Source organism: Pinus tabuliformis, chromosome 3_2 (genome assembly GCF_031772625.1).
Source record: "Pinus tabuliformis cultivar Carrire ecotype Pingquan chromosome 3_2, CPIR1, whole genome shotgun sequence".
Classification (NCBI taxonomy): Eukaryota; Viridiplantae; Streptophyta; class Pinopsida; order Pinales; family Pinaceae; genus Pinus; species Pinus tabuliformis.
Window position 1 is genome coordinate 38,179,133 of NC_142302.1, and position 16,457 is coordinate 38,195,589.

The following is a 16,457-nucleotide window of genomic DNA, read 5'->3' on the forward strand; positions in this document are numbered from 1 at the left end:
TTCTTTCATGCGTCATGATGGTGGTCCTTTGATCCATCTCTACTGACAGAAATTGCTAGGTCTTCACACTCACACAAACTCTATCACACCTCGAGTGTTGAAGTTGCAAGAGTGGAAATTTTGTCATTAAAATGCTTGAGATGCTTGATATGGCTTTGAAACTCCCATGTTGTGATACCATATCATAATAACACAAACACATGAACAAAACCAAGATTCCAATTTTAATGTGAAAGCAAAAGCTTTCTCATAAAGGGTTACAAGCTAATCAATTCAGTCCACTTGATGAACGTGGGATGAACCGAGAAATACACTAAAGTGAAATAAAGCGTAAAATAACCGAAATTCAATGTGTCTTTATTCATGCCTATGTCTAAAATATAATTGACTGTAATGTCCCTATTTTCAGTTTCCTATAGTACAGGCAGGATGGATTTCCAGGGTACGTGTTGGCTAGGTGACAGGAGTAGGATAACGTCATCAAAGGTCTCAGAGGGGTTTTGAGGAGTTTTATGGGCTCCAATGGCGTTCGCTTGGCATATTCCATCATTAGGGTTAGTTCTACACCTTGCTTTTGGTTTCATTGCATTGTGATAATTCCCATAAAACAGGGTTATTATTGAGCCTATCTTAATTAATTATGCTTAAGGTGGCATTCTAGGAGGAATATTTGATGGAACACCTTAGTGTAATAGCTCATTGGAACTGGAACGAGAAGATCTACAAGATGGGATGATGAGAAGTGACTTCCAGCGGCCAGAGAAAGTATGGTGGGCGATTTACCATTTTCTCGGATTAAAAGTGACTTTAATTAGTCACTTAATTAAATAAAAGAAAGGGAAAATAATTAATTGAAGGAAAAAGGCCAAAAGTGACTTAAGTAAAATAAAATAAAATGTAAGTCACTTAGATGAAGTCAAGGGGGGCTTCTAGAATAATACTAAAATAATCAAAATAAAATACTTCTAGAAGATTGGAGATCTATCTATCGAGCCTTTAAAAGGAGGAGGATGAGATCATTTGGGATAGCTTGGAGTTATGATTGTTTCTTGTTGTTGAGGGTTGGTGAACCTAGTTCCCATCTTCAGTGAAGCCCTAGGACGAAAACCCTTGGGATTCCATTGCTTGTGAGTCAAATGAAAACCCAGCTCATCTCGAGGAGATTTCACCCAAAAAACTCAGTGCTTCAATGACATATTAGAGAGCAGATCAATAGTTTATCTGTACATTGGAGTGAGGATCATCCAAATCCTCAATTGGAGTTACATCTTTATTGCAGTTTGCTATATCTCAGCTACCCTAAGTTGTATTAGCATATTTTCAGTTATTATAATAAAGCTGAGTTTATTCCATTCATCATTTCATTCAGCTTTTGGGTTTCCTTTTTCTGGCAATTTACGTTCAACGAATGAATTTTTTTATTATGCTTTGGATGAATAATTTTGTTGAAGCTAAATAATGAAATATTAGCCAAATATTTCATCCAAGATATTACGTTGACTATTATAATTTGGCATTTACTTTAACATTATTTGCATTTAATGATGAGTTGAGCACTTTAATTAGAGAGACCACTCTCCCAGTGCGCACATCTCCTCATGCCTAGTGTACCTTAGCTAAAAAGACTCAAATATCTACACAAGATCACTAGACACATGTCGATTGAATTTTTAGTACATTGATCTCCTAAGTAGGGCACCACTCTTACAATAGTTATTCCATCAGCTTCGAAATTAGGTGTGACTTTTGACTTCTTCATTGTTGTTCACCTCCCTCTACCACTTGGATGCTTGAGATGAACATGTGGTGAATTTTAGTGTGAGTTGAATTGACAAAACTCAACCGAGTGGAACACCTACCATCCTAACACATCTTCCTCTTGTATCGTATCATTGTAATCATTCTTTCATGACAATTGAGAAGTTATGTGATTGTTGTTACAAATTTCAAGCTTGTCAATTTTGATTTGCAACAATATTATTTCTCTAATCTATCAACCAATTACTTGGTCGATTCCAAAATTCAAATATATTGTCTCTTTCCATGATCTATATGTTAATGTTTGTAGCTCAGGCACGCACTTCTACACAAGGATAAGTGTCTAGGTGTGCAAGAAGTCATCTAATAGTCCTTGAACCTTAACAAATTACTTTAGTAATTAAAACAATTTCTTTTATAAGAGAAAAGGGAGTTCAATCTAATCTAATGAAAAGATTATTTGAATTTTGCATTAGTGAATTAGATGAATCTCAACCATCGATCTCAAGTGAGGCGAGATCTAATCTCAGTCGTCAATCATTTGGGAGATTAGGTTTGTCGATTCGATCATAATTCAAGCTTATAAAAGAAGGGCTAGGCCAAGAGTGAAGACACAACACACAATAGCACAAGGCATTATGAGAGGTATGTCAATCGTTAGGTGGAGAAGGACTTCTACTCAAGTGTGTTGTGTCCAAGGAAGGTGCCAAGAGGTGAGCAAGGAGATCCACATTAGCCAAGTCTAGGGCTTGATCAACTAGATCAAATCCGAATTGTTGCATGTATTTTCCTCGGTTTGGGCCATTTTCCTAGTAAGGGAGCCCAAGTAGGTTTTGATTAATGAAATGAAGAGTTGTTGATTGGGTAGAAATTTGTGTGTGTGTGTGTATGCATGTGTGAGATTGGTTGATTTAATGTGCTTTTGGTAAATATTATTTTTATTTTGTTAAAACCCTAGTTGTGCCTTTTTATTCAATAGATTTAAATCTACTAGTAGTAACTAATTACCGAGATTGTTAGGGTTAGAAATTAACACTATATTCCCATTGTAACCTTCTTCGAAAATATGAAGCTTTCATTACTATTTCATTAATTTTACAGTTTCAAACGTACATTAGATATGTGGAATCAAAACTACTCATCATGAATTGAAAGTTTAATAGCAACAAGACTCAATGCATTGGTAGGAACAATCTTCTCTTCAATCTCATCCACTCTCAACATCATGCATTGGCTTTAGCCATGGAGAACACTCTACCATCAAGGATGAGTTTAGTGCACCTCAGGGAAACAAACAACACCACCTAAGGTGTACAATTTCATTTCCAAACAACACCATCATGCTAGACATAGCTTGTTGCATCCAACCACTCTAATCCCCATTTGAGTAACCATGCAAAAGTATGAATGAGCTAGTCTTGAGTGGGCTACCTAGAATTCCTTTTGCTACCACTACATCAAGATTTCTAGTTACCCAAGGCTCCTCATGTTCACTCAAGGTGCTAGCCCTCTCATTCCAAGCTCATTTCCCCAAATTCACAAATAATTTGAACAAGTTCCTCTTTCCTCTAAGTTAATGAGATTCTACAGTCAAGGCCTTGGAGTCAGTAAAAGGAACCTTTGTTCCTATTTGATTCATAAATGGTAAGATAACTACATTATATCTCTTATTTTTGTACTTGTGCATTGAGTAGCCATCCTTAAAATCTAAAATTTGTTGGCCTAATCAAGATCCCCTAGCCTTTTCTAAATTGACTACTCCTTCCAACCAGCTTGGAATGATCTAGTTCCATCCACTAATCTCTATGGGATTTTCCCTTATGGATGTGAGAAGAAACCCTTGCCCACAACAACAACATCCACATTGTGCCTTTATGGTAAGGGATGGCACTCCCATTTTAGTTTTTGCTTCACCCTCCTTTTAGGCATGTTTCAATTCCTTCAAACAGTACTCCCCTATTACAAATGCCCAAGGAGTCTGCCCAAGCTTATTCAACAACAAAAAAAGATTTCAAGACTGCCCCTGATGCTTTATCCCATTAGACACCTAACTAATTAAGGTTTGGGAGGTCAAGGACCCAAGACAAAGATTTGGTTACTTGTCTAATCAACAAGATACGTCTTGTGTTGACCACTCCCTCCTATGAGGGAGCCTAAAGTACTCTAATACATTGGTGTGACTCCCAATTTTAAAGGCCTCCCCGAGGGTGGTAATGAGTCCACCTTCCTTTTGTCGATTTCCAATCTTGAATTAGGGGTAGGGCCCTCTCTTTGTCTCATATTCAATATCTCACCCACGTTTTGGGTGATTAGTTGCAATGCCAAGAGGAAAGTATGCTCTTACCAACATCTTCTTGTTGGTCCCTGTGAAATTTTTTGGCTACCCAAAAGGTGATATTAACCCAATTACTTATTTCCTATTACTTGTTCACAGCAAATTAATTTTTTTGCTAGAAGTAATGAATAACAACACGAAAAAGCACCATTCACAAAATAAAATTTGCAGCAAAAAATGCGAGAAACCAATCACACAATGGACACAAGTATTTTTAGACAAATGTCCCTGGAAAAAACTCAATGTGGGGAAAACTAGTGTTCAGATTTGAGGGTTTATATTAATATCTTTAGTGAAAACTACTATTGAGAAATTACAACTGCTTGCATGATACTGACAAAGCTTCGGCAAAATTTTTATCTTCACTTCTAACCAAATCGAACTGGTAAGTACCACAATGATACTATCTCCATCTGTAGATCGACTCGACCCTTTCTGGAATTCGCACTACCCTCTGGAACTCGTGATGACAGCCTCCAACAATTTGCACTAGCAATCTGGCAACCTCTAGAAATTCACACTACCCTTTCTCGCAATTCGCACTGCCACTGGAAACTCGATCTACCCTTCCCGGCAACTCGCATGACCTGCGCGAAGTTGATCTGGTAATTCGCACTAGTAAACTAGCAAACTCCAACTAGCAAATGTAGCCTCCTTCTGTCACTCAAAAAACTGGAAACCTCTATGAAGAATAAACCGCAGCAAATTTCATCCCTATCATTGTTGTTGAAACACTCCTAGTGTCTCTGAAAATCACCCATGTTGAGAAATGTAACTAGTATCGGTTTTCATAATTGTATTTGAGTCATGATGTAATGTACTTGTCCAAAGAAAGAAAAAGAAAAATTTACTATAAAAGAAAATTATTTACAAGCATGGGTTTCATGCTCTATTTATTTTATTTCTAGGTCAAAAGCACCCATTGTGTGCTTCTAGGGTTTGTGTCATGAGTCATTGTCCATGTCATTATGATCTAGACCCTTCTTGGGCTCATTGTGTCAAAGAAATAAAAATTATTTTATGTAATTGGTCATGTAAACCCTCCTCCATCAAGTCGGCCTCAAGCACATCAAGACGACCTCATTAAGGGAGCTACAACCACTATAAATAGAAGTGCTACTCAACCTATTTGTGCATCCAACCAAGGAGACTTAGATCTGCAACTCTAGAAGGAAGAAGGAAGTGTGAATTACATAAAGAAGAGCCTATCTCATAGCAAGAAGTGAAGGAAAGCCTAGCGAAGAAGATTAGAAGCCTAGCGAAGAAGGCGAAGGTCTGAAGATTGTCTTTTTCTATCACACGTGCGAAAGGACTGAAGCACTGCAAGGCCGAAGGTGTCGGACTATGATTACAAGTCGAATTGCAAAGGGTCGAAGCCCTATTTGATTAGTTTGAGGCTTGGCTTGAGTTGACCCTTTTGGTATATTCCATTTTGTTTTGAAGGAAGATTCTCAAGGTCTACCTTGGTCGATGGAGGAAAGTATTTTTCTTGGTCAAAGGGTCTTGGTTGTCTCATTTTATTTGATTCTTGAAGAAGAGAAGAGGATTTTTGGGTTTGCCCCTTGAAGAGGGGTTTTGCCCTGGCTAAGAGCCTACATCTTGTGTCTTTGTTATTTTGATCTTCATGCATTTATGTTTTGGTAGTTGCTTGATGATAAAAAGATAAGAGAAGACATAAAATAAGATAAGAAAAATGCAAAGACATCACAAGTAATTATCAAAGATAAGAAAATCTTTTTGCCTTTATGATTTTCCAACAACCCACTCGATTGATCTCCAATGTTGCCCATTGATTCCCTTTATAATCTCATTCACAAATGAATGGCCACAATTAGAAGTTCACTTGATCCAATCGATGGCAACGATCATCTTAGAAACTTTCTACAAGCTTCTTGAGGAAAATCAATCTTATCCTAACTAATGTCAATTAATTATCCACTTCCCTAAGTTAGGAAATAATTAAATAATCACTAATTGACATAAGTAAGATATTTCCCTTATGAAAAAAATCACATGGGCTTGGAGTTAATTAATTCCTCCGTGTTCTTAACCTTAATGACACCTCTAAAGACTAGAACACATGTCTGAGCCACAAAAAACTAACACTCCCTTTTAGCGAGGAAGGTGTTCTCCACAACACCCTACTTATCCCTGAAGAAAACAAACTTTCCTTTACCCAAGGCCTTCATCAGAATGTTTGCAACCTGTTGATCTATGGGAACGTACTGTAGTCGAACTGATCCACGTTGTACACAGTATATCCCATCAACCTGAAACCATCACCCTGAGTATACCTCAACCCATACTCAATTGTACCTTGTAGATATCACAGCACATGCTTCGTTGTTGTCTAATGCACCCTCTTTGGTTCAACCATGAACTGACTAAGAGTGTTGACTGCAAAGCAAATGTCTGACCTTGTGTTGACCAGATACATGAGAGAGCCAATAAGTTGTCTATACAAGGTGGGGTTCACTGCCTCCTACTTAGAAGCATCAATCTTCTTCCAGTTGGTTATCATATGCGTAAACATGGGTCTACAGTCCAACATCTTGAATTTCTTCAAGGTCTCCATAGCTTATCTCCCTTGAATAAGGAAGATCTCCCCATCTGTCTGCCACACCTCGAGTCCTAGAAAATAATGCATCAACCCCAAATCCTTCATCTCAAACTTTGCTGCTAAGTCCCTCTTAATGAGCCCTGGTGACCTAGTAAAAAATAGATCATCTACATATAACACGAGAATGAGTGGTTCACCTCCAACCATAAGATAGTAGAGGTTCAAATCTGCCTCACTCTTCACAAAGCCCATTTCCTGCAAGTAGTTGTCAATCAGACCACACCATGCCCTGGGTGCCTTTGTTGCAAGTGAGATCACAGCCCTAATGGAAGTATACTTGTCCACTGGAGCACACGTCTCATTATATATTCCCTCCTTTTGAGAGAAACCCTTGGCCACGAACCTTACCATGAACTTTTCTATACTACCATTTGCATCATGCTTGATCTTATAGATCCAGTGGGAACCAACCACTACCCTATCCAAAGGTCTCGACACCACCTCCCAAACATCGTTCTGCATGATGGAAATGTACTCCTCCACCATCGCATCCTGCCACACCTAGTGTTTTGCAACCTACTGATAGCTGGAAGGCTCAATCTCAATAAGCTCACTCATCAACGCCTTGTACCCTAAATATCTCTCTGGTGGTCTCCTGTCCCTAGTGCTCAATCTAGGAGCTCCCACAAATTCCTGCGCATCTCTCAATGTTTGAAGCACCTCTCTATTCCTTCTCCCACAAGTGCTGGGTGGAGCTTCAAACTCCTCATCCTGTTGTTGCTGCTCCACATGTTGTGAACTCTCCTCTACACCTGTACCTATCCTCGTACTGATAATTGTACTCGTACTAGTGCCTTGAGCCTAAGATCCATTTTCATCCCTTGGAGCTTCTGTTGGTTGACTCTTAACAACTACTGGTAACTCATGAGATCTTTTGAAGGCTTTCTCCTCTTGGTACTTTACGTCCCACCTCATGATGATCTTCCTTTTATCTAGAATGTAGTTCTTGTATGCCTTGAAGGTTTCCTTGTAACCAACGAAATACCCCTTTTCTACAGTTGAATCTAGCTTAGTGCACTTCTCATTTGGAACATGACCATAAGTGATACTGCCAAAAAACCTAAAATGTCCAACTTCTAGCTTCTTTCCTATAAATGCCTCCTCGGGTGTCATCTTTCCCAACACCTTGTGTAGGACCCTATTTTGAATGTACATTGTTGTGTTACATTCCTCTGCCCAAAGATATCTAGGCATATCCTGAACATATAGCATTGTCCTCGCTTTTCCAACTATCGTGTTGTTCTTTCTTTCTGCAACCCCATTCTACCACGAGTTGTACGGAGTTGTCCATTCCCTCTTGATTCCTTCCTTTGCGTAGAAATCCTTGAAGGATTTCTTGTTGTATTCGCCTCCATTATCTATCTAAAGAACCTTTATCTTCCTGCTTGTCGAGTTCTCCACAAGAGCCTTAAACTCTTGGAAGCAACTGAAGACTTCATCCCTTGTCTTCAAGAAGTAAATCCAAGTCTTCCTGGAGAAGTCATCAATAAAGGTCACGAAATACTCATAACCCCTAAGAGACATAGTGGACAATGGACCACAAATATCAGAATTGTATACATTGAGATCTACTTTCACTCTGTGGAAATGTTGTCTTTGCAAACTTCCCAAGTACACACCCTCTGCACACATCATCATGTTCTGTGCTTACTTTTGGAACACCTGTCATGGTCTCTCTGAGCAACTTAAGTGCTCCATGATGGATATGACCCATCCTCCTATGCCATAACTCTCCCATATCTTTGTTACTGTTGTTGCTCACTAGTGCCTTTGGAGCATCCAACTGCAACCTGTACAACTTGTTGCTTCTTACTCCAATTTCCTTCATTGACTTCCAATCTTGGTGTTTTATGTACACCTTCTCTCTTTGAAAATACATGCCATACCCCTTATCCTGAAGAGTAGAAATTGAAATCAGGTTCATTCCTAAACCTGACACATGCAACACATCTATAACATGAGTACTCTTGCCTAACTCCCTCTGAAAGGTAATTGTCCCTCTCCCAACTAGAGTACACTTAGACTTATTTCCCATCTGAATCTGGAAGCCTATCTCCTTTGCTTTGTAGTTGGAGAAATACTCTCTAACTCCTGTCATATGACATGAAACCCCACTATCAATATACCAAACTTTTGAGGTGGTTGAGCTAGATAAACAAGTTATGAGAGAAAACTCATCTTCTATTCTTGAAGATAACTTGTCAATATCCACTAAAGCTATTGTCTATTGGTACTTCATTTTATCACCTTTCTTCCTGTTTGGACATTGACTGACATAGTGTCCATGTTGATCGCATCCAAAACACTTGATTTTACTCAAGTCCTTTTTCTTCTCTCCCTTGGAGTTAGGCCCTTTGCTTGAGCCCTTCTTGGCTTTGCCCTTTCTCGCAAGAGCAACATTCTCATCATCCTCATGCTTTTAGCTTTTACTGCTACTGCCACTAACAAGGCTCAACCTAAGATCCTCCTGAGTGAAATCGCTCCACAAACAATCCCAGTCAGGTCGGTCCTATCGTCCATTGATCACTTGGAAAAACACGTCCCACTGCTTTGAGAACCCATTTAAGGTAGTTCTCACAAGCTCATCATCATTTATCTTCTCTCTAACAGTTGTTAACTCATCCTTGACAAGTCTGATCTTGGTGAGGTAACTGACTATGCCTTCTCCCTTGTTCATTCTGGTGTTTCTTAGCTTCTCTCTAAGGATCAACTTCTTGTTTACAGTAGCATTCTGGAACAATTTCAGGATGGCATCCCACATCTTCTTGCTTGTATCCAATTCTGCAATATGCAGAACTATGTGATCTTTAACCAAACATGCCTAGCCTTGGCATCCTCCTTGTGGTAGGCCGCTATCTACGTTGGATTTGTCAGTATGGCAACCACTGTGTTACCTTAATTTTTTAGTCCATGCTCCTCCAGTGATAATAAAATTTTGGATTTCTAGACACCAAATTTCAATGCACCATCAAGTTTGTCTTGATCCCTCAAACTAGTTGAAGCCATTTCTGAAACCCTCGAACAATAAACCCCAATAAGTCTGAATAGATCTGAAGAGAAAATTTGTGATAAATCCTTTGATTTCTCCTTCGAAACCCTCGCGTATAGATCACCAATAACCTTGGCACTTCACTGCTCTAATACCATGTAAAAAAAATTGGCTACCCAGAAGGTGTTATTAACCCAATTAATTATTTCCTATTACTTGTTCACGGCAAATTAATTCTTTTGCTAGAATTAATGAATAATAACATGAACAACACCATTCAAAAATAAAATTTGCAGCAGAAAATGTGAGAAAACAATCACACAATGAACACAAGTATTTTTGGACAAATGTCCCTAGAAAAAACCTAATGTGGGGAAAACCAATTTTCAAATCTAAGGGTTTATATTAATATCTTCAGCAAAAATTGCTATTAAGAAATTAAAACTGCTTCCCTGACACTGGCAAAGCTCCGGCAAAATTTGTATCTTCACTTCTAATCAAATCGAACTAGGAAATATCACTGTCTCCCTCTGCAGATCAACTCGACCCTTTCTGGCATGAAAGTAGCCAAATGCCCAATAACATTGGTAAAAATAAATTACGGTAACCCTTTGGGCTATAATGTTCCTCAAATATAATTCCATTGAGAGAGATATTCTAGCAAAAAAAATTGTTAGTCTAAGATGTAGACTTAAGCAAAACACTCAAGAACAGAACAAGAAGCAAATGCTAACCCATATTTTGAAGTGATGGTCCCATTTTGTCTTTAAAATATTTTGTCATTTAGTGTCTTTAAGTTAGACAAAATATGAAGCACAGGTTATGTTGAGCTTGAAAATTATAAGTTGTTTCATAAGTTGTTAAGGGGATCACTAAGTTGGATTAATAATTCATGATAAGCTCCGGGATAGGGTAGTTGTCTCCAACCATTATGCATGTACAATCTTCAAGAAAATATAGAGGCCCCTATTTTAAAATGGTGTCCTTAAAGAAGTTAAGCGGTGTACATATTTTATGATGATCATCTTACGTACACTTTTTTCCAAGGAAAATCTTGGGGGTGTTGAATTTTGTAGCTATGGTCAGTCTTCATAATATACAATTTGTACTTGTAAAGATAAAATATAAATTATATTTGTGATGAAAGAAAAATTATATATAGCATGTTCTTCACACTCATGATAAAAGAGAATTTATTTATTGATTACTCAAAGGAATATTTTTATAAGGCATGTTCTTCATGGCCCTTTCAAAAGTGGGAAATAGAATTTTTACATTTAGATTTTAGACACCACAAGATGTCAAGTTGGCCTACATGCGATCAAGTCGGCTCTGCCCCATGAGACACGCATCCAGAACCCTTTTAGTGCATATAAATAAGTGATTCGTTCTCCATAAAAAGCACCAATTCGAATCTCTCATAAGACAAGTTTGTTTCTGATCTAGAGCGAAGAAGACTAGAAGAGAAGACTGAGAAGAAGGAGAAGCAGCCAGTCGAGATATCTAGAAAGAAGATTCCTCATGCACGTGTGAAGAAACTATTGTTGCAGGTCTGAGATTTCTGAGATCAAATCCAAGTTTCTAAGGAGAAAAAGTCTATGATCTAGACCGATTTTTCTGAGTAAACCCTGTGATCAAGACCGAGTTTCCTATGGAATGAAGTTGTTATCAAGCCCAAGTCTTCAGTAAATTAAAGTCTATGATTAAGTCCGAAGTTTCTATGGTGAGACTAAGGTCAAGTCTGTACCTTTTTGTGAAGAGAAGCAGGCCGAAACTTGGCCCAATTGCAAACCTTGACTGAGCTACTCAAGGAGGATTGTGTGGACAAGTGAAAAAGGTTTGACTTGACATCTGTGTGGTTGTCTTGCGATGGCGTCATGTTGGTTAGTGTGACCACAAGCTTGACTTTGATGCATCTCATGTTGAAATAAATATTTCTCTAAGAAGAAGGTTATTGGGTTATTCCCCCAAGTGGGTTTTGTTACCGCTCAAAGTAGTAGGGGTCCTAAAAGAGGATCCTTGAAGGGTTATTACTAGGCTAAGGGCAACAATGGAGCGATAGCCCACTATCACCTCGGCTAAGGCTCCCTACTCTTTACGGATTTTCACCAATGGGAGGAGACCCGTTATTATAAGGATCATGAAATGGATGGACCAATGATAGGGCGAGGGGTGATCCTGGAAGCCTATTCACAAGAGAGGCTCAAATATGTGGCTTGCTTGTCTTGGAAGACAAGATGGAAGGCTCTCTAGGAAGGGCTTGGGGAAAATTTCTAGGGTTAGGTTTTGAGTACGTGTCTTATAAATGAGATCCCTAAGTACTAGAATTTTTGTGGAAACTTGGGTTCCAAGTGATATTTGAAGAATTAACCTTGATAGTGCATGGGACCACATGGGACCAAGTGGACCTGAGGTTCGATCAAGGGGATAAGATTTAGCAACCAATAATATGCTTGACCTAATTAGGGAGGGAAAAGGGATCAAGGAATGAAGTTTCAATGAAAGGCAATGCAAGGATCCCAGTGAGGTTTCTACCAAAGAAAAACCAAGGGCAAGAATTGGTCTTCAAGCTAGGGCTTGCAATATCTCAAGATCCCACCATCGGAGTCTCATGAAATTTGGAGGGCCTCTTGAGGACACATCAGAGCAGTTGTGGACCAAAAATCGAAGTATTTGGATGGATAGACTGTGAAATAATTGATGTCGTAGGTGACCTAGAGGACTAAACCTAGAGAAGAGGAAAGGGAAGAAGGAAAATAGGTTTAAGTTGATCACCTTTTGGTGGACCAATGCCTAATCCTTTGGGGAGATTGGAGTCGAGTAGAATTATGACTATGAACCTTTGAATTTTCTAGGTCAAGAAGGCCTCAAAGACAACTTCGCTTGGCACTAGGGCAGCAGCAAAAGCAGCTTCAAAGACTTTATACTTCGTTTTGCAAGGTAAATGGCTTGTTAAGATGAATTTCAGTAATGAAACATCCCTAGGAACATTCATTCATTATACATGGCCCATACATGAAGCATTCACTATCTAGAAACAAAATTTCCACAACTTTGCATAAGAGATGCAGCAAATAAGCCCCAATATAGCGAAATCCCAACAACAATGTATGTGACAAAATTAGAAAGAAAGAATAGCATTAAAATGTACTTACATGTATAAGAATATATCCAACCATCCAAAAACTTGCCATCAAGAAGCTCCAAGGCATATGAAAATTATCCAAACATCAAAATTCATTCCATGCTCCAAAAGCTCGTCCTCCAAGCAGGATAGCGAAAATCTCTAAAGAGATACTAGCTCCAAATCCAAGTGATGATGAGAAATGAACTCTCATCATTTGTATTTATACACTCCTAATGAGTTTGATTTAGCTACTTGAGCCTAGATTAGCACCTAAAATAAAAATAATGTGCAAATAAATAACTTTTGGTGACAAGCCCACCAAACTAGCTCATAAACAAAATAACAAGCCTCTCAAGAGGTTGAATGATCAATAATACATGTCGTTGGGCCCTCTAAGAGGCCTGATGAAGTCCATAAGTGCCATAATGATGAATAGGATTTCCAAAAGTAATGGACAAAGGGTTGGCCCCTTGTTCTCCACATAATAAACCTGTGGTGCTCCCAATGGGTGTGAGGGCACACAAGTGACCTCATGGTTCTCCAAGTATGTGTGCCCTCATGGTTCTCCAAGTAAGTCGAAGATGCCTGTATACCATCTGTAAGGGCTCAGATGATGGTGTAAGTGATGTCACATCAACATACAAGTCCTAGGTCATCTACCAAGTGTATGGTACAACTGTGGGGCTGGCTGGGCAAAGGTGAACCAGGTGCATCTTCCTCATCCAATAGGTGAATCTCGAGCAATCTCTGAACATCTTTGGGGATCCATGGAGTGTTGTCTACTGCTGTGGAGGCCCATGGCTCTCAACACACACCCTACATGTGCTAATGTAGCCCTCTGGAGGGTTAGGACCCCGTATAGGGAGACCAAACCCAAAACGGAGACCACCTGCAATCTTGCATAAGATCCAATGCATCCCCTAGCCTTCGAGTACAACAAGTCATCAAGGAAATCGAGTAAAAGAGCTTACAAACCATGGACAACAGGTGGGCACTTCATAATGGCATACCCTTCCATAGTGGCTTTGCATGTGCTAATGTCTCCAAGCTCCAAATGGAGTTAACCAAGTATACTATTAGGTGGTTTCTACTTTTAAAGGGGATAGTATGTCCAAGGTACATCCTTTGAAGGGTGGTGGCACGTGATAAAGAGATGAATGGAGTAGGGGATAAAAAGGGGCAGCCCTGGGCCACATGCTAGGGTATAAGGGTAGCTAATAAAAGGGAATCCCACACTTGGGTATATAATGTATAGGAGGGAGCAATCGTGGTACATGAGGTGCCCCGACCTTGATTTTTCCACCCTTCTTTATATGCCTTTTGCCTTTTATGATTTTTCTTTAATTGATTGCTTGGGGCTCAAGGGATAAGAGCATGATGTGTGAAATATAGTAGTGGATACCCCCTTTAAGGTAGGGCAATTCATTGCCCACCAGGAGTTAGGACAATCATGGGTTCCTGAATGATAAATGAGGCTCATCTAGGGCCTGTATGAACCAGGGTGATGGCCATGATGATGGGGTAGAGCTCATGTATGGGCATTTGCCCACGTGCTAAATGTGTTTGTCCCGGCCATCGTTTGAATTTTGTGGTACATTTTCCTGATGAATGTGGCCAATTATGCTTTTACTTTTCTTTTCAGATGCATCAACCTCGAGGGCATCATTCCAGGCCCGACCCAGGGTGTGGTCAAGGGGAACGGGACGACTAACCCTATGCGGACCCAATGGAGGAATGTGGACCTAGGTGGGAGAATGATGAATGGAGTTATAATGAGTGGAAGGGGAGTAATATATATGGATGAGGGAGCGGGACCATGCAATCAAAACCAAGGTTTCCCATGTAGTGCCATCCCTAAAGCCCAAGTGTTAGTAAAAGAGATCCCACGGGACTAGAGTTAAAGGTTAACATCCAAAAGAGGTCTAGGGGACAAGAGCACAGACATAGCCCACTCTTCCCACCGAATCCCCCCATTAATCCATGCCCAGAAGTGTCCATGATAAGCAAACTACAATACCCAATTACCAAATGCCAAGGCATACCTTTAGGTTTGTGAGGCCCGCCTTCAAACATACGATCATGACAGATGGTTGAGGGACCACATGGCTGGCTCAGATGGTGGAGAAATGGCACAACGAGCTAGTTGGTGGTTGCAAGGGGTTGCTGACTGTTGGCTGAGGACCACCTAGGAGAAAAAATTTCTCCTAGGGATATCACCTACAAAATGGTGGGTAAGAGGTTTTCCCAGGGTAAAAATCTTGTGTTCTTTGTTTGGTTGTCTCTTAATTATCCTATTATCATAAATGCTATAATGTTGATGTCTTATGTGTAATTGCTTAAACATGGAAGTAATTATCTATATAGAAGACACTATGAAAAATCAATAGGGGGGAGAACCCAAGGGATGCTTCCCCACATTCATTGATGGCATCCCCAATAAACCTGTCAGCATAGACTAGTGCACCTAACCCAAGGAAATTTGAACCAGGCACCTACAAGCATCGAATTAGCTAAATGCCCAACAACATTGGCAACAACCAATTGAGCTAACCCTTTGGGAAATGATCATCTTATGCACATATTGTAAACTAGTATGATTAATCAATAGGAATATGTCATTCTTTATACTCTCCTAGATAATACTTTGTGTTATCATATTTATTTAAGTCACATACACATTATCTATTTACTCTACTTCATTGGAATTACTCTAAACTTGTAACAACAATGAATATCTATGCTCAAAAGTAAGCAATATGACATGGCAAACCATCAAATCAAAACACTAATTACATGACATAATTAGCAAAGAAAACTTTCTATGTATAAAAGCAAAAATAATTACTAACAATGCAAAAACTATTGTTTGTAAATAACAGTTTCATCAAAATCACAAAAGAAACAACAAATTGATAAATATGCTCTACCTGCATAAGGAGAGATGGATAACTGCTTCAACCATTGCCCCTCAGCTACTGCACAAGACAAATTTCATTACATAAATACAAACAACTCCAAATTTACGCATCAGTTCAACCTTAATATGATATTAAAACCAAATTTATTGTATTTGATTATCATATCTGGATATATGCACATAAAGACGAAATCACATCAACTACCTAATATAACACCATTCGATTGAAATTATATGATACATGTATTTCAAATTGTCTATTACTTCCATAAAATCAAGCATGTCATTGTGGAACATTAAAAATGTTAGAATTAATGCCCATTTTATAGTTACGTTTCAGGTGTTCATCGGTTACACTGGATTTATGATGTAATGCCATTTGTGTAATATGTTTATGCTTGTGAAAATAACATTAATGATGATTAGATCAGCGATCAGGAGTTAGGACAACCATCACAATAAAGAAAATAAACAAGTCATCATCACCATTATTTAAGCAAATCATATTTAATAGAACCAACATCCAAGCATCATGTTTCTATCTATTTCATCTCTCTCCTCTCACAAATGTTTTAACATTTTATCAGTGACATGTTATTAAGTATACAAGGTCATCAGCCTCGAGGGTTAGCTCAATTGGTCGAGTTCCTGTCGCTAAAGCACCTTTGCTAATGGGAGGTCACTGGGTCAATTCTCCTCGACGCCCTCAGG

General features: G+C 39.0%; 1 protein-coding gene across 5 annotated transcripts in view; it reads right to left on the reverse strand.

Annotated features, from left to right (window-relative positions):
* LOC149179703 (GPI transamidase subunit PIG-U) overlaps positions 1-16,457 on the reverse strand; it is a 398,977-nt gene that overhangs the window by 296,326 nt on the left and 86,194 nt on the right. For all 5 annotated transcript variants that reach the window (XR_016256865.1, XR_016256864.1, XM_089415759.1 and 2 more), the window contains exon 2: positions 15,757-15,804. Coding sequence is in view for 3 of the 5 variants with exons in the window: in XM_089415759.1 (XP_089271885.1) it covers positions 15,757-15,804 (48 nt within the window). In the remaining 2 variants the exon portion in view is untranslated. The remainder of the gene's footprint in view (positions 1-15,756; positions 15,805-16,457) is intronic.